This window comes from Bactrocera dorsalis, chromosome 2 (genome assembly GCF_023373825.1).
Source record: "Bactrocera dorsalis isolate Fly_Bdor chromosome 2, ASM2337382v1, whole genome shotgun sequence".
Taxonomy (NCBI): Eukaryota; Metazoa; Arthropoda; class Insecta; order Diptera; family Tephritidae; genus Bactrocera; species Bactrocera dorsalis.
Genome location: NC_064304.1, coordinates 99,386,149 through 99,406,382, shown reverse-complemented (window position 1 = coordinate 99,406,382; position 20,234 = coordinate 99,386,149). Strand labels below are relative to the sequence as shown.

The 20,234-nt window shown below is 32.1% G+C and overlaps 1 protein-coding gene across 3 annotated transcripts in view; it reads right to left on the bottom strand.

Moving 5' to 3' along the window:
• Nucleotides 1–20,234, bottom strand: part of LOC105231501 (G protein-activated inward rectifier potassium channel 3) — an 82,903-nt gene that overhangs the window by 53,645 nt on the left and 9,024 nt on the right. Inside the window, exons 1-2 of one of the 3 annotated variants that reach the window (XM_049447559.1) lie at nucleotides 17,338–17,827; nucleotides 16,124–16,681 (exon numbers count right to left, since the gene is read on the bottom strand). In XM_049447559.1, the coding sequence (XP_049303516.1) occupies nucleotides 16,124–16,473 (350 nt within the window). In that variant the 5' untranslated portion in view covers nucleotides 16,474–16,681; nucleotides 17,338–17,827. Of the gene's footprint in view, nucleotides 1–1,297; nucleotides 1,772–16,123; nucleotides 16,682–17,337; nucleotides 17,828–20,234 lie in introns of those variants that run through there. The other 2 variants (XM_049447560.1, XM_049447564.1) reach the window with 2 other exon arrangements.

Sequence of the window (20,234 nt, the reverse complement as noted above, 5' to 3'; positions counted from 1 at the left end):
ACTATTATGCTATTTATAGTCTAAAACTAATTTCGTTCACATGTTCATTTAGCGAGCAGAAATTGTTCCTGTATGTACTTTTTTGTTGTTGCTATGCGCGTTGACGTCTGAAAACAGTTAGTTTGTTTAAATTAATGAAATTACAGTTAACTTATATTCGTTTAGTACCCTTGTTTATTGGGAAGAAAACACTGAAATTTAACACATATTGGGTAGTCGAGAAAGTCTTTTCGTATTTTTATAAAAACAAAAACAAGTTGAAGTTTGATTAGAAATACGAAACGACTTTTTCGACTACCCAATATATTTGTTAAATGAGGCTTGAAATCACACCTTTCCAATACTATATGGTATGACACAATGTGATTGGTAGCACTGGAGATATACGACTACAACGACATCTATCGGCAAAATACGAAAAGACTTTTTCAACTACCAAATTTCGTGGATATATCTTGACAAATAAAAGAATTTTCTATATAAGGACTTGACTGACCGATCATAGTAGTACGGCAGTTATGTTCCAAAGTGATCCGATCTGAACAATTTCTTCAGAAATTGTAGCTATGCCTTAGATATTAATTTATGCAAAATTTTGTAAAGATATCTCAAACGAAAAGGTTCAATCGTTCAATTTGTAAGGCAGCTAATTGATATTGCAGTGCGATATGGACAGCTCCGACAAATGATTCTTAGTGAGAAAAAGACGTGTGCAAAATTTCAGGTCAATATTTCAAAAACTGCGCATATGTATGTACAGAAGGACCTGGTTAAATCGGCTTAGCAAGTCACGCTGATTATTTATACATATATATATATACATATTATATACATACTTTACCTCAACGTTTACTTTTAGAGTTTAACAAACTTCATGGCATACTTAAAAAACCTTATTCAGGATGTGCAAATTTTATTTGAATTTGAATTTTTAATATTTGTACTAATTTCTTGGTAAATCATCGGTTGTTCGCTACAAAGCGCAACCCAAAAATAATAATAAACCTTTTTTTAGGTTTTAAATTACATGTAAAAATGCTCCTGTAGCAAGCTCTCTTTAGAGCGCACGCGTAAACAAGAACAACAACAATTAACCAATTAGCGCTCTGACACAGAGTCACAACATCACTGTAGCGCCACATCTGCACTTTTAATGTAGCTTCATTCATATTTATTTGAAGATACAACAGCTGACACACTTCACTTCCACAAGAAAAAAAAATCTATGTTTACTTTAAGATTTCAGTTCGGGCTTTCCATAAACTTTCTTAGCGTCTTCAACAACCCAAGCACTTACGCTATCTACCTCGAAATGCGCCTGCGTTCCTCAACACTTTGGCCGCTTCACTTCGTTCAACTAGTGCTGTGTGGTAACTTTACACAGAACGCACGACAAAATAACTGCAAAAATTAAAATTCAATAATTCTAACGATTTTTAAATCGCTTCGTTGTTTTGCTTTCCAAAGCGACACGAATTCGCGCGCCAAACACGCCACAATACTTCGCGCACAACTCGGTAAGTCGACGTTTCGTGCCAAACTGAAAATGGACAACGCCACTTGGGTTTATTTTATTGTTTCACTTCTTCCAGCTCAGCAACCACACGCTGCCCGTCCGTCGTCTTCACCGCAACGCATTTCAGTTGCTTACTTGCTTGTATGGTAGTTAACTGATTGGCCGTTGTTGTTGTTTGCGTCGCTTCGACGCAGTGTCAAAGCGCCGCGCTTCACTCTCCCGCAGCGTCAGCTGTTCGGCTGTCAAGCGGAGTTGCTTCTGGTAGATAAATAAGACCTGTATAGTGTCTGGCCGCATACCACATAGCTCTAGCGGTCAGTCTCAGGGAAACCACAGCAAAAAAACTTCATTAAATATGTGTACAAAAACCTACAAATTGTATAAAAACCGTAACTTGATATACTCGTAAGCGTCTAAGTAGGGGCTTGCCAAACAAGATACGACAAACGAAGCGCATACCGCACCGGCTATACCCAGGTGGAAATTTATTTCAAATTGATAGTACGATTGAGCCAACTTGAGATATTTTGATTTCATTGGAAAGGAATGAGTTTCACAAGGAGAAATTATGAGGTTTTAAGATACTAGATCAAACTTGAGATATTTTTGTCTAATTATAAAGTAGTGAGTTTCAAAGTCAGAAATTATTAGTTGAGGTTTTGAGAAACTGGAAAATTGCCTTCATTTGACTTCATTTCAAAAAAATATTATAAGATGGTACTACCACTTCTTATTTAAAACTTGATTTAAGCTATCTGCTTGTTCGATCCACCATTCTTTAATAACTCGCAAATAGCGGCAAGACTGCTGAAACAACGCATTAATAACAGGTCATTCAAGTGGCTACTGGGCTGCCAGCCAGGCAATTCGTACCAGCTTCAAAAAAATTTAGCAACAACAAAAACAATCAAAACATAATCACAGAAAAGCGTTATGTACTGACAGTGATAAAGTTTGTTTTTACCTTACAGTTTGGCGAATGGCGGAGAGCGTACGCGGCAAGTAAGTTGCACTAAATTTTTAAATGACACAGAGAAATTTAAATTAGCTATGACTGAAAATTAAAAGCATGCAAATGCTAAAAAAATGGCTTACGGATTCCAGCGTGTAGCAAAACTTGCTGATTAAATTTCTTGGAATAAAAGAATGTTGAGTAAAGCGGTCTTTAATAGCTTAAATACCTGCGGTGTAATTATAGGTCAATTGTTGTGTGAAGCGACTTATTTTAGTATAATGTATATACAGTGGCGGATTCAGAGGATGGAAATGGGGGAAATTTCCCTCTGAAAAAATATAAAGTATGCTAATTTGAATTTATAATTGGGATTTTTTGCATATGGGATATTCTGTCTCTAACTCATTCACTCAGCATGATTATTCAAAAAGAATCGATCGATGTGGCTTGTAACGTTCCGAAATCCAAGACAAAAAACTGAGGAACATTTTCGATTCATTTATTCAGACATGAAAAAACTGGCGGCAGTACTGAAAGTTGACGAATAATAATCAAGAATCTGCGACCGACAAACAATGCGCAAAAATTTCTGCTTGAGGACTTACGAAGAATACTACAGGGTCTCAGTGTATATTCCCCTGTTGAATACAATCGGCGAAGATTTGAAGACGGCCTTTTCTATAGAAGTATGGGATGGATTTGAATTGAGTTTCTGCTTCCAGAAAAAGTATCTACTTTGAAAACCAAAGAAATGGAAAATCTTATTGACTGCCTGATAGATAGATTCAAAAGCGTTGTGTAAACAACGTCAGTGGCAGTGCTACATTGGAAACGTTGAAGAACTGCGATGTAGACTTATACCCCATAATTCATAGTTTTCTTCGCATATTCTGGACACTTCGCCGCATGAAAACGTGACTGAAGACGAACGAACATGCATTAAGATAGATTGATCGACCTAGCGTTGCTACACACGCATCATGACATTGAAGTCACTGCAGAAGAAGTTCTCCAAAGATTCTCAAAATTTTTAAATAAAATATTTGCTTAATCTATTAGATTACCCCTACATCCTAAAATGGGTATAATAGGCCAAGATGTTTATAAAGCTCAGAAGAAAATGTAGCAGACCCTAAAATATATATTAATTAAATGATCAACGATAATGAGCTCAATCGATTGAGCCAATTTCGCTGGCCTCTCTGCATGTATATGCGTAAAATAGCCCCTTGGTTTTTGAAATATCCATATAAAATTATGAAAATGCTCTTTTCTTGCTAAGAGGCTGCTTGTTGGACGGTAACGCCACTATAAGAGCACTATTGCATATAGCTGCCCTACAAAAATACCGGACAAAATGAAGTCATAGTAAGAAGAACTTTTTTATTTGACAAGTTATCTTCACAAAATTTGGCACTAATTATTAACTCAGTTAACTGTATAATATCCGTATATATTGTTCAAATTGGACCACTTTAGTACATAGCTATCATACAAAGCGACTGCTCATAATTAAGAAAAAAATATTTCGGTAGCCTGTTATGATATAAAGAATGCAACTGTGAAGTGTATTGTTGTTTGTTACTATTTTCCCTTGTTCGTTCTTAATTTTCTATAAAAATTCCATACTTTATAAATATATTGACTTATGCAAATTCTTCTTTCATTTGTTAATAACACAGAGGAAATTTTCGAATTTAAACCACTGAGATAATAAGAAAAAGCCTTTTATTCAAATTTGTTTGCATATTTTCGTTTCCAATTAACATACATGTGTACATATCGTCACTTAAAATGTAAAATAACGTAACATCCTTTTTCATGAGTTTACAGACGAAGGAAAACCGATTAATAGAAACCACTCATATTGAAACAAAATTTGGGTTTTGGTTAAAAAATGGTTATATATTGGTTATATTTACGATATTGTATAATATGTTGTAGTGAATCATAAGCAATTGAAAACTCAGTTTCGATTTTTTTATTATACGCTGTTTTGCATTTCAGGTGACGATATGTAGTTGCACACATAAAACTCTAATGATCAATAAACGAACCGAAGGTACTAAGAATGAACACGAAATAATTTTTCTTTAAAATTGTAAATTTTTTCTTTGCTGCTTACGAATTCCAACGCAATTAAGCGTCTGTCAAGCAGCATTAAATTACATTTTTGCACTCACACACAAACACATACGCACATTGAGCGCTTTACGAATGTTACGTATACGCCATGCCGTACCATACAATCCCGCACAATTTAATCTCTTCAGCTAATGAGGATGGCATAACTTTTGGACACTTTAATTTACCCCACATATATATGGGCGTGTGTGGGCCGCAAGACGTGTAAGCGACTTAAGAGAACGGCCAAAATGTTACAACCGTTACGTATGCGTCACTTACGCCTGCGCAGCCGCTTAACGACGAAATTAAAAGTTGTATAAAATACTTTAATAAATAAAAGCGACGGCGGAAACAATTTAATGGAATGATGTAAATGCTGTGCGACATTTATGGGCTCTTAATGATTTCACGATTGTGCACATTCAAGCGGCAACAATAACAACATGTGTAGAGCAAATGAAATCACTGACACAGTTAGCGCGTATGATCTCGTGTTGCGGCAACAACAAAATCAAAAAACAAAAAACTCAATAGCACAACGTGCGCAATTTATTAATAAGAGTAGTATAATGGCAATTGTAAATAATGATATTTTTAACAAAAAAATTTAATAATAATCGCCTCAAATTAGCCGCACTCTTGCTTTGATTTGCGACAGCTGATCGTCGCTTGGCGTTGTTGTTGCTTTTCTGTTTGCGTTTACTTTTCACATTTCGCATACCCAGTCTAATTAACTGTTAATCACTGTTTTATAAATCAATTGCCTTTAAATGAGATTACTGACAGTAAACTGGAAAAACAGAAATAGAGTTGTTGGGTAAGCAAGGCGAGTCACAAGATTGGTAAATACGAGTACAAAGAAATTTATTACAGTTCTATTATGATTAACATTAAATTATATATGATTTATTGACTTTGTAAACAAAATTTAAAGCCTTATGCAGAAAAAGAATATTCAGTATTGTATGCAATATTAGTACCATGTTAGCTTGTGAATTAATAACAACAACAAAAACAGGTAAAAAATTAAAAAAAAAAACTTTAACTTCGATTGCACCGACGCTATTTCTTCAAAAATAAATAAAGTTTCCATGCAAGAACTTAATTTTGTTCGGTCAGTGTATATGACAGCTATGTGATATATTTGTCCGATTGGAACCATTTTATTAGAGATAGCATTATTCCCTTAGACAATAATTTCTACAAAATTTAGTGTAAGGAAATATCATCAATTAATAAATTTTCCAAACAAGGACTTGATTTTGTTCGGTCAGTTTATATGACAGTTGTATGGTATAGTGACTCGATGTAGATAGTTCCGACAAATGAGCAGCCTCTTAGGCAGAAAAAGACATCTGCAAATTTTCCGAGTGATATCTCAAAAACTAAGGGAAATACAAGATATAATAAGCAAATGTATAAATACTTAAAAGAGCATAAAAACGAAATGACACACTCCTAAGAAAATGTGTTGTTACCTACTGACCACCTCTGATTTGAACAACTCACCTGGCCACCCAAGACTAGCCAATAAAAACTATATGGCGTTGTCGCATGCACTTAGCAACATAGAAACATGTCTAAATATAATTGTACATATGTATACACAAACACATACATATGTACATTTCTAAAATAAACATTAACAGCATTTTAACATTTCTTAGAATTCAACTGACAGAAGACAAGAAAAATGACACACAAATGCGGAAAGCATATATGTAGAAGGAGACAAACAAAGAAGTGCGAAATTGCAATAAAAGAAAAAAATCTCCATCAAAAGTCAAAGAAATTAATGTGATTTACAACTCGCTGTGGGTGATTTGCAGAAACAAGAAATGTTGCTAATATCTATTAGAACAAAGCTATAAAAATTAGCAATGACAAAATCGACAGTGGGTTACAATAAATAAGTGACATGAACAAAAAATACAAAATAAAAATGAAATTAAAAAAAAAAAATATTAAAACAAGATTAAGAAAAAGTTGAATAAAAAAATATTTGAAATAAAATATGCAAAAACATGAGAAATATAATAAAAAAATTTATAAAAACCAAACTTTCAACAAAATATTTAGAAAAAAAAAAAACAAATTAATTCTAAGAAATTCAAAAATTTTTCAGAAACAATAATAATCATTAGGATTAAATTTTGTACGGTTTTTAAATATTTTTCATTTTCAAAATATTATCATCATCAAAAATAATTATATAAAAAATATGTCTAAAAATTATGAAAATACTTTAATATTACATATGTATATATATAAACTGTAAAAAACATTATTTAAAATATTTTATGTATACTTTTTAACGTTATAAATTTAATTCGCAACTTATAAATATTATTTAAAAATATTTTGAAAAATTTGAAAAAAATTCTTAGTTCATTGAAAAGAAATTAAATAATTAAGTGAAATAAAAAAATACATATGTACAATAAAAAATATTTTTAAAAAATATTAGAAATAGAAAACAATTAAAAAATATGTAGAGAAAACGATGTTTAATTTCTTTTTTTATTTATTCCAGAAATATTTTTAATTAAAAAAATGGAAAAATAAATAAAATTTAAAAACATATACTAATAAAAATTATTAAAAATATTACTTAGATAGAATACTGCATGATTAAAAAAATAATTATATAAAAATTTTTAAGAATTTTGAAAAAAATTATTAGTGCAAAACTTGTAACAAAAATTAAATAATTAATTGAAACAAAAAACACAATAAAACAATATTTAAAAAATGTTTAGAAAATTTTTAGAATAACACATTAAAAAAGATATAGAAAAAAGATGTTTAAAAAAGTTCAAAAAAAAATGTATAAAAGAAACACAACAATTTAAAAAATATAATAATAAAGTATTATGAAAAAAATTACTAGGATAAAATCTTGCGTCATTTTTAATTACTTTGAATTCTATATTTATTTTTTAAAAAATAATTATATAAAAATATTTTTAAAATTTAGAAAAAAATATTAGTGCAAAAATTAAAAAAAAAAAATTGAAATGATTAGATGACATTAAAAAATTTCAATAAAAAATTTACATAATGTTTAGAAAAAATATTTAAAAAAATATGTTGAGAAAAAGGTGTTTAGGAAATGTTTAGAAAAAACTTATTCAATAAATATTTAGACAAAAATAAAAAAAAAACAAAGAAAGTATTTAAAATACATTTGAAAAAAATAAAAAAAAGTTACAAAACGAAATATTTTGAACAATTCAAAAAATATAATAATAAAACATTATTCTAAAAAAATTATTAGGATAGAATTGGCGTGTTGCTTAATTATTTTCCACTTTATTTATATTATATAAAAAATAATTTCACGAAAATATGAAAAAAAATCAGAAAAAATGTAATAATACAGAAAGTAAAAAAAAATATTTAAAACTTATTATTTTTTTTAATTGGAAAAATGCTTATTAATGTAAAAATTAAAGAAAAAGATTTTTAAAATGATGAGGTTATATAAAAAAATACAAAAAAAAATATTTTAAAAATGTTAAAACAAAAAACAAAACATTTCAAAAAATATGTGCAGAAAAAGATGTTTAAAAAAACTTTAGAAAATACTTTTCAATAAATATAAAAAAAAACAAAGAAAATATTAAAAAAAAATAAAACAAAAAATCAAAAATGAAATACTTTGAAAAAAATTATAAAATAATTATTAAAAAAAATAAATTGGGTCAAGGTAATAATATATAAAGTAAAAAAAATATTTAAAATTTTGTATGTATATTTTATGTTTAATTGTTGTTATTATTTTACACCTTACAAAAAATATTTAAAAAAATATTTTCAAAAATTAAAAAAAAAAACTATATAGAATGTATGATGACTATATTTCCAACGATTTTAACTTTTTTACTTTTTAATAACTTTTTTCTCTGGAAAAGTCAAAGTTTTCAGAAAACAATTCCTCTTACAACATTCAATAGTAATGCAAATATACCGCCGATATGCTTTTTAGAAATATTTCATTTAAGATAGATAAGAATAAATGCTTGAAATTGATTTTTATTTCCTCAAACGCTATTAAAAGCCTAATAATTGTCATAATAAATGGAATTTTCATTACTGCAAAATTTATATTGCAATTAATTTATTTTCATAACAAGCGTGTGTACCATATATTTTGGCACGCACTGTAAGAAAGCTATAAATAATAATATTTTACAAAAACAATGCATCAGCAAATCCCAATGCAGTTTTAAATGTTGGCACACTGCCAATTAGCCAACTAGCCAAGCACAAGTAAAGAGTAAAATAGTTGCTATGTCGGCGAAAGGGAACGGAGGTATGCGGTCAACGAAAACGAGGGTTAATGCAAAACCGAATTGCATACGCCACGCCGAATGCGTCGCGCATATAAATGACTCTTACTTTTTTCACGCGAAGGAACACAAAAAGCAAACTAACTTCTTTGTCTTCATAAGAACATGACAAATGCCTTTGCATGCAGTTTTGTTGCTTGGATATAAATCAAAGCAAGGTAACAATTAGAAATTTTTAAATTTAAGCAAATTATTTTGTGGATACTTCGTATATAAACGCAAATTTTGGCTCACACAAATATACATATTTATTGTTAAAATAAAAATTAAAAAAACACATTTTTAAGAAGAAACTTCTTTGCGACTTCAAAAAATATATGTGTATGTATGTATATAAAGTAAATTTAAATCTTTAAACAAATAAAAAATTACAACAAAGCAGACGAAAATACATAACTGATATTATTCCAATGAGTTCCACGAAATGTTCAAAGCGGAATAAACAAGTCAGTAAGTAGCCGGTTGGGGATTCCTCATAATTTTGCATTACTTTTGACAAAAAATTATAACAAGAACACAACCAGTTTCATTCATACATTCGAAATAAGTTCACACACACACATGAATTTGTAGATAAATGAATATACATATTTACACAGCATGATGCATAATGACCATTCATTTAGCTCATTAAGTTGTAACGTGTTAACTCCTAGGCATCACGTCATTCGCACTCTGTGACACACAATGACTCAGACAGTTAAAATAGATTACCTTGAGATCTATATTAAGTGTTTATGCAAAATAACGGTCTTTCGATTTCGCTTGAACCGGAAATTCTATATGTTTATATGACGTTTATAATACCACAATTTATAATGAAGTAAAACCAAATGTCTCATCTTAAGGCAAACGAAGTTTCCACATAAAAGTTCTCACTAACAAAATACCCATTAATTTCTTATTCACTTCAGTCGCCCAGTTCAAACAGTTCCATCAGTTTAACATTAAACGCATTTTTCTGGAAAGAGCAACCGAACATCAGAAATTTTCTGCCTGTTCTGTACGTAATTCTAAATACAATGAACTATCGTGTTTTGATCTGATCAAAAATGGAATTTGGCAGGTCAAAAACGACCAAATTTTAGGTAAAATTCAACATTTGTTTTAAACGCCAACATGTCAATTTGTGATTTTTTGTGTCCTTTTTATCTTAAGTCCTTGTAAATTATTTCAGACACAAACTGAATTTCACGTTTTCTAATGTTCCACTTGGAGTGACTTGTAGGGTCTTTGTTGTCGAGAGAGAACTTTTTTTCTCAATTGCATATACAGTCCGAAGCAGCACCTGTTGGCAAGAGTTATTCTGCGTTGGATTTCGAGGCTGACGTTGTTGTTGAAGTCAATACTGGTTTCAAGATAAACGAAATTATCTATAACTTCGAAGTTATGACTGTCAATAGAGACTTGACCAAGTCGCGAAAGCGACGTCTGCATGTTTGATGACGGAAGAAATTTCTCTAGCAGTAGATTGAAGAAGTCGCACGATAGGGTGTCGCCTTGTTCGAAGGCTCTTTGGCTCGATCCTCACGGAGCTTTTGGTATTGGTCAACGTCAGTTTACACAAGCGTATTAATTTTGCGTGTATATCAAATTGAGAAATAGCGGCATAAAAACAGCTCCTTTTCGTGCTGTCAAAGCATCCGCTCCATCGTGTTATGCTTTTACTGCCATTCAGCAGATCGTAGAAGTGTTCCATCTATAAGTGCAGTATGTACTGGGAATCTGGAGGTTCTACAAGAGAACTTTCCTCACTTGCGTGAACTTTTACGCATTATTAAAATAATTAAAAAAAAATACAAAACCTTAGTGATCATTACGTGTTCTTATGCGAGTCATCATCGTGGGATTCCCGTTTCATAAGCCTACCGTATTCAGCTAATCCCTAAATAACCTTGGGCTGTCAGAATTTTTCAAAATACATGTGAAAGAGTTCTTTAATTAAGTATTAACTCCCATTACATCACGTGCCGTAGTTTAAAAAAACTTGATTAATGAACTATTTTTACAATATCTCGTAGTGGTATGTGCCATAAATACTTGTATTTGTACATTTTCGGTATATCCAAAGGCTTCCATTTATCATCTATCTCACACGTGTTCTGCTCTCAAACGAGACAATACTTAGTCATTAGCTTACTTATATATAAATGTGTATATATATATATATATGTACGCATATAGATATATACACTAATTACACACCTTTGTCAATTCATCATGACATTTGATTTACATATATATGCATATTACAAAAAAGATAGTAGAAAATGACAAATTACTTGTGTTTCACTTGAATGCTTAATAACGTTATAGTGCTGTAATGGGTTCTGAATTCGAAGAAGCAGACGTACCGGGGGCAAAAAACACCTATTGAGTTGTTCGTTTGCGCCAAAGTTCTAATGTATCTGGCACATTTTATGCAAATTACTTGAGTTAAATAAATAATTCAGCAATAAGCTAAATAAACAGAACAGATTACCCGTTTGAAGAACAACAAAGCGACGGATTGCCGACCGAGCTATTCAAACACGGCGGCGAAGAACTGATAAGGAGCATTCATCAGCTTCTTTTTAGAATATACTCTGCTCTGCCCAATCCACAAGAAAGAAGACCACGCAATCTGCACCAACTATCGTGGGACAAGCCTTCAACATCGCATGTAAGGTTCTATCGAGCGTATTGTTTGAAAGATTAAGGTTCACCGTCAACAAAGTGATTGGACCTTATTAGTGTGGCCTAAGGCTTAGAAAATTAACAACTTACCAGATATTCACCATGCGCCAAGTTTTGAAAAAGACTCTTGAAAAAAGAATCGGCAAACACCACCTGTTCTTCGATTTCAAAGCTGCTTTTGATAGCACGAAAAGGAGCTGCCTTTATGTTGCGATATCTTGAATTTGGTATCACCTCAAAAGTAATATGGTTATGTAAACTGACGTTGAGCAGTACCAAAAGATCCGTCAGGATCGGCAAGGACCTCTCCAGGCCATTCGATACTAAACGAGGTTTCAGATAAGCCAACTCCCTAACGTGCGACTTCTTCAATCTACTGTTGGAGAAAATAATTTGAGCTGCAGAACTAAATAGAGATATTCTATAAGAGTGTGCAGCTGCTGGCGTACGCCGATGATATTGATTACATTGGCCTCAACATCCGCGCAGTTAGTTCTGCTTTCTCCAAACTGGATAAAGAAACGAAGCAGAAGGGTCTAGCAGTGAACGAGGGCAAGACGAAATATCTCCTGCTTTCACACAAACAGTCGTCGCACTCGCGACAACACCCGCCCGCCCGGGGGAAGCAGAGGAAGAGGAAGACCTCCACTTTTTAATTGGCGCCACATTGCAAGAAGAAGTAACTACTGACGCTCTATTGTTTACTCGACTATGACCGCGTAAGTGGTGTCAACGCCAATAAAGAAGAAGAAAATAATGTGTAGAATATTAGCCACAATTTCGTTAAAAATCGTAACTCACAAACCATTTCAAAATTTCTCCTTCCTTCTGACTTCCTGTCAATGAGTTTTGATATAGAATGGCAAAGAAGATTGTAAAGCAAACTGAATTTTTGTAAAAACCCCCCAGACTTGGCACGTCAACCATACTGGAACTTACTTCGCTGAAAATCATAAAAGCCGGCCGCTTTTATAGTACAACACTTACGACTTCCGCTATTGTAGACCTCAATTAAAGTAAGCTTTACAATGATAACAGCTCAGCGAAAAATTTACAAAACCGCCAAGCGAGAAGTGTACTTTTTTTCAACACGCCATATTAATTGTGAGCTCATTCATTCATAATCTACTGACGCGGTGTGAATTATTCAGGCCATTTAGTATATATATTTGTATATAAGAAAATATACATATAGTTATATATGTATATAGTATAGTCGAATATATATTGTTATATGTTATATCTAGAGTTATATATACGTACATGCTTGTATCTGAGATAAGCTCCGCTCAAGCAAAGCACGCGATCTTATTTAATAAAACCCAACCGTAGCTTTTTACAATTTTAGTGCGTATATTTGTCTATGATTACTTATGAATATTTATATATGCATATAACATATACATATGTATGTATGTAGTTAATGATATAGTTTATCCCATATCTAAAAGTTGAGTGTGCTTATGTGTGCCTGAAATCAGATTCAATCGTTCGAAAAGCTTAAATCGCTTCAAATTGCCTACCTCACCGGCGCATATTTTCAGTACCCCCCTCTCACTCATTTACCGCCCACGCAAGCCTGTGGATTTTAATCTGCGCTTTAATTGCCTGTGATTGTTATGAGTATGATTGTTATTTTTGCCACTTTTGTGTCAGCTTGCTTCAATTGTATTTTTTGTTGCTTTGTTGTTTGTTACTGTTGTGGCATGTAATAGCGACAGTATCGCTTTAATCGTTGTTGTTGAGCTTTTGTGGTCAACTTTACGTACAAATCGCAATAATAACATCTTAATTCTCTAGTACTTAGCACAAGTATTTATACACGTATGTATGTATGTAAATCACACACTCAAGCGACCTCGCATTCAAAGCGCATCTCAGCAGGCTGTGGATAATAAATTAAATTAAATGTTCTTTAATTCAATTATTTATATTGGAATGTCTCGTATTTAGCTCAAATGATATCCAAAAGTTGGCGCGGAAATTTGTCTTCACACGGGAAGTCAAGCCTAGTGAAATTTATGGAAATATACCATCTGTATATAAGCACACTTAAATGTTTTTCAAATACTTCAATTAATATAGCGTTGTGCATTACTAAGAAATAACATTTTGATATGAGGATGGTGTGATTGAGGTTAGTTCTTTTGCCGCAGTTTGCAAAACATGTTGATTATTAGTCGAATCTACTATTAAAGCACGTCCAGGGTTAGGAGGAGCAGGTAGCTTAGTGTCGACTAGCAGTGCATAGTCCAGCTTTTTTCCATTCGCCAGGAGTTACTCTCCAGCGAATCGAGATATTCAAGCAAACGGGCACAATTTTTGATACAACCCTGAGCTAACATATCTTCTGGCGCATGCGCATTATTGGTAATGATTCTTACTTTGTGTATAAATTTTTTTATAGCGTTAAGCTAGTTAATAACATTTTATTTTTGTTTTCTATAAGTTAGTATAACTTATTTTAAAGGCTTCCTCGGTTGAAAAACAGCCTTTATTCAACAGTTTTTTTTTTTTTTTTTCATATAAAAAATGAAATATTATATAAGAATTTTCACTATTACAAACATACACTATTAGCAAATAAATTCTGAAATTTTTGGAAACAAATATTTTATACTCAGCCATTGCGACGCCATTTTCCGTGACCCCACAGAAAAAAGATGCGCCCGAGCTATGGATAACTACAAGATCATCTAAATCATCTACATGTTTTAGTTAAAACCTTAACTTAGAACATGGAAGAAAAAAAAAAACAACTGAAAATTGAATTTTTGGCAGACATTTTTACAAAAAAATTAAAATTTCAGTGACTTTTTTTTCAAATAGTTGTAATTGAAAAAAAATCCTATATACAAGTTCTTAAGAATGTATCACAAAGACCTTTCATGAAGATCGGTTAGTTGAGTAGTTTTCGAGAAATCTTGCCAACCGACTTCAAAAACACAGTTTTGAGAAAAACACGTTTAAAGGCGACGCACTTAGCCTAGCTAGCTTCGAGCGCACAGGATCTTAAAGCTGTATCGCCGAAATTTTTACTCGGATCAACTTGACTAATAAATAGGACAATATTCTAGAAATATTGTAGAATTTAATAAGGCAATAAAAAAAATCGATTTTTTGAAACCCGCAAATCCATTTGTTATGTTTCAAAAATACATCAAAAAAGAAATTTTTCATATGTCATTTCAACCACTTACTAGATAGTACAAATCTTTGAAGCATAGAAGATCGCAGCTTTACCACTTTAATGAGGTATCCATCTACTCTTTTGTACGAAGTCAACTCGACAACTTTGTTGTTGCTTTTATATGTAATTCTTTTAGCAAAAGGACTACTATATTATATCGGGAGGAAAGCCTGCAGATGTATTAGTAAGTCCTCAGCATTGCTTCTTTGGTGGCCAGAAACTTTTATATACTTCCTCAATCCAGATAGTAGTAGATATATGTTGTTCGAAATTTTGACTAGCTCAATTCCTCACTAGTAAAAAATCTTTAAAATAATTCCAGAACTATCTTTTTCTCTTTAAGCGATGAATTTTGTATATTCTTATTTAAAATCAGTATGGCTTTTGCAGCCAACAATACTTATAAATACATAATAAATAAATGCCAAACTTTAAAGCATCACAAAAAAACTGTACAGACTCAGTAATGCCTTGTTCGATTCGCCACGCCTTTGCTCACTATGCTTCTGTTGCACTATGCTCTGGTAACTATTTGTTTTCCTCGCTAAAATGCTATGACCGTCTGATATATTGTGATATAATCTTTGATTTATATCAGCTGTTTGTTCGATACGCCCTAGATTTTTTGAATAGAACACAACCCATGCGTTTTGTGATCTACACTGTTATAAACTTTTTATTTTATTTCTACAGAGCAGATAATATTTCTTATAACCAAGCTAAATACTAAGCAGATAATGACATGTCTGTAACTCATTTTTATATACATATGTAAGTATAGTATAAAACCTTGTAATTTATTGATAGCTTAAGTAGAAATAGATGCGATTAAGTAAACATTGGCTTTGTTTAATCAAAAAAATTCAAATTGGTCATAAACGTGTTCCCTGCTTTCTTTCTGCTTAACTCATTTCGCTTTTTCCTATTTTCTAATTCTTCGTAAATGTGTTGCTAAGGCGTTACAGCGACGCCATGCCAATAAAAATTATTCAAAGAATAATAACAATTAATTGTTTGTATTACAAACAACGTCAGAACTATTACAACTTTGTTAGGTGAATTGGAGTGAAGTAAAAGTGAATGGATATTGGACCGCGGCTATGAATAGGCAACTGAGTTTACTTAGGTAAAACACTCTAATGGCATAGAGTTTTCGAATTTTAAAAATATAAGTATTAAAAAACCACTTAGTGTTCAAAATATAAAAATCATAACAATAACAAATTGAATTAAGAAAGAATTATGTCCCAACGAAGTCTTTTAAGCACCTTACTTAACCTAAAAAAAATCTGATCAAGCTCACTTACCTCGTAATCGGGCCAGGCGATTCGCTAACCGCCTTCAAGGAGCGTCTCAATTGTTTATGGAATGAACCGAGCAGCGAACCTTTACGCGTTAACTGCGACTTTGTTTCGGCAACAATGCCATCGGTACTCGTATTGCCGCCACCACCCTCGCCATTACTGAGATTGCTGCAATTGCCCTTTAGGCGTTCGAGTGGCAGTGGATTGCTCTCGTCGGTTGTGCATTTTGCTAAATCCTCCTCGGATATGCGTGTGGATTTTACAATCACAGCATTTTTGCCATTGCTCTCCTTGTCGTCGAGTAATTTCGTCCAGGCATGTTCACCAATATTATCCGCAGAGTCACCAATCATTTTATGGGTTGTTGGTTTTTTGAGTTTATTTTGATAACACCACTTGAAATACTTTTTGTAACTAGATTTACTTAAACTTATAAATACTTGAGCTTATGTATATTGCGCACTTTTTTGCTTAACAATTATAATTAACTCTTTGGCTTTTAGACATACATAGTTGAAGTATGCTGCTTGAGATATGGCTTGTCGACATTTAATTGGAGAACTGCAATGAGAGTTAAAAATTAAGATATTTGAGTTCCGTATAAAACATGAGTGAAAAAAAAGTTTATATGTCTATGGATCTAAAAATAACAGTTATATTGGAAAGTTAACGTTAGAGGGACCATGTTACTCGGTAACACCCAGAAGTTCTATAAGTTTTATGCAAGAATTATCAGCGCAATGAGCTGAGTTGCTTTAGCCATGTCCGTCTGTCTGTCTTTCTCTCAGTTTTTGAGATCTCGATATGAAATTTTACACACATTCTTTTCTCTTCAAGAAGCTGCTTATTTAACGAAATCGCCATTAACGGACCCTTATAGCATATAGCTGCCATACAAACTGATCGATCGGAATAAAGTGCTTGTATGGAAAACTTTTTCATTTGAAGAGATAACTTCATGAAATTTGCCATAATTGTAAGGATTTTTTTGAATTTTTTACCCTTAAACCACAATATATCAACAGTTCAGCCAATTTTGTATGCAAAACAGGGTTGTATTTCCATAAACACAAAAAAAAGTGTTAAGTCGAGTTAAGGGTTTTTCTGTTTGGAAAGTGGTGTTTAATGTTGAAACAACAAATTGAGCAATTAACTCGAGTTTAACTATTTTAGGTACATATATAGGTATATTCTGTTTTGTATATCATTTTACTCACATTTTCTCACAAGCTATTATCGAATTTTAATTTGTACATTTTTGATGACTTTCATTTCATGTTTATATATACTAGTACGAGTATATACATATGTATATGTATGTATATCAGTCAATAATATTTAGTTTCGTTGTCATTATTCGTGGCATTAAAAATTATAGCTATATTTTTGTTGTCTTTGTGATTGTTAAACGGCTGCCAAGTTGTTTGTTTTCCATGGGTAAACACTGCAATAAATTGCTCATTACGCTCGCGCTTCGCTTCCATAAGAACTTGACTTTACTTTTGCTGATTTTCAATGCTAAACGAGCTGGTAACATTAATATTCTATAATGACTTTTCGTAGTCAATTAACAGTACCTTAACGTCTCTATTTATCTAATTTCTATTAGTCTATACGTCTGTATATATGAGAGCTGGTCCCTTAATTTAAGCGATATCGAGTTGAAATTTTACACATGTCTTTTTCTCCTCAATAAATTGCTTATTTGTCACAATCGCTGATGTCGGATCACTATAGCATATAGCTACCATACAAACTGCTCACTCAAACACTGGTGTTTGTATGGAAAACTTTTTTGTTTGACAAAATAACTTCACGAAATTTGCCACAGAATATTATTTAAAGCAATAATGTAATATCCGAAGAAATTTTTTGGGTCAGATTACTATAGCATATAGCTGCCATAACAAAATCAAGTCCATGTATGGAAAACTTTTTTGTTTGACAAAATAACTTCACGAAGTTTGATACAGAATATTATCCAAGATATCACTATAATCTTCGAAAAAATTGTTCAGTTCGGACAACTATAGCATATAACTGCCATACAAAGTGATCAATCTAAAACAGGATACAGATATACTCTTTAATGCTATTAAAAATGCGCCTATGTGGGAAATTATAGTCACAGTAACGTTTATTTTTTGTTCTTAATATATTTTTCTTTTATTTTTGTCAAGTAATAAAGTCGAATATATTTTCCTTTTCAACTGTTTCAGTTTTTAGTTAAAGTTATTATCATTTTTTTGTAATGCAAAACCGTGTTACATCTAAAATTTTATTTTTTTATATTGTTTCCTTAAATTTTACTGTTTTTAGTTTCTAAAAGTAACATTGCACTCAGCTATATAGCTATATGGCATAGCATTTCACATCTTTAGAATTTTTAAATTGTTTGCATTCACTTTATAATATTCAATATTTACTGCCGTCGGTTCCGTACGATTTTACTGCGCATGCAAATTCGAAAAAAAAAATATTTGTTTGCTTTTCTAGTATTTTCAGCGCTGCACACTTTTGATTTATGCCAAATTTAGTATACGCGCTGATATGACAGCCGCTGTAAAATGAAAAAATAACGAAATTTCCTAAAATTACATGTTACGAACGCCTATATTTATTATGATACATAGTATAATCTCAAGAAAAATTTTCAATATATTTGGGGTACTCACAACCTGTCGTAAAGCATCGTAAAATCGTAAAATTATAATTTTTTACACTTGTTTAAAAAAAATTGTTGTTGGATTTCATACAAAAATGAGTTTACACATTTACAATTCTCAATGCTATGTTTTCGAATCGTTATAACTTACAACTTTATGAGACTTGTGAATTGCACAATTATATATTTTAATTAAACTTTGCTAGAAGTCATCACATATGTACATATATAGTATAAGTCTTTCATTTAATAGCACAAATTTAATTTTTTTTTAATTTCTAGAAAAATTATTTCAAAAAAATATGTAAACTTTGTCCACTACTGTATTCTTGCTGCAGCAAACTTTAATTTTTTTATATTATAGTTTTTTATTTACACCGTTTTTTTATATTTATTTTAGTTTTTTTTTTATTAAATTTGTTTTAATGTTATTATTATTTATTTTAATTATTACATATTGTATAATATTTTTATTGTTTTATGAATCACCTCCACCACAGCATTAATGTCATATTTGCATTGCAAAAAATCTGACAATTCAGGTTTCTAAACATTAAAATGTCACCACACTCATATGACTAACGGCCGTTCCGTTGGTCTGCCGCGTTACAACCGATTCGAATCGTAAGCTACTACTTTACGTTATTCTTGGTTAGACCCTAGCACCGCGTAATGCTGCCCGATGTGACCGTAACGAACAACAATCACTTATAAACTTGACATTCGAGCGCGTCGCGCTTATTTTATTTTCCAAACATTCGGTCAATTTAGTCAATCAGCCGCGCAAACGCTCAACAGCGCCAACCATGCGGCTAGCTGAAGTACTAGTAGCCAGCAGCAGCAGCAGAGGCAGCACCAGCCAATAGTAGTGGCAATTACTGTGGTGGCTACGAGTACCTACGACGGCAACTACTGCAAAAACCTGTACACACCATAGTTGTTGCTCTGCTCGCAGTTGTTGCTAATGGTGAGGGTGGCAGTGACGGCGTCAACACCGGAGCAACGTATGTATGTATAGAGGAAATAGATGAATGAATAATGAGCAGAAGTAAAAATAAACCGTTGCGATTCTGCAAATGTGTACGTGTGTGTGTAGAACAAAAAGTTCGTGTGCACGTTTTGTTTATACTCGCGTAAATATGTATGTATGTGAATTGTATATGTGGAGCGCGATCGTGCCGGCAAATGAATGTAAACATTCTAAGCGCCCTCAATACATCGGCAATTCCACGGCACTTTAAGCCAGCTGATCTGTTATTATTGTTGTTTTTAATATTGTTATGAGCTGATCTGTTTTTATTGTTGTTTTTAATTTTGTTATGATTCTTTTTTACCTACAATATATTACTTACACAACAAAAAACCAAGCCATATTATTCTTGAAAATGCTCGAAAGTGCTCACTCAATACATTTCACTTTGTCACTTCACTCGTTTGACACAAAACACC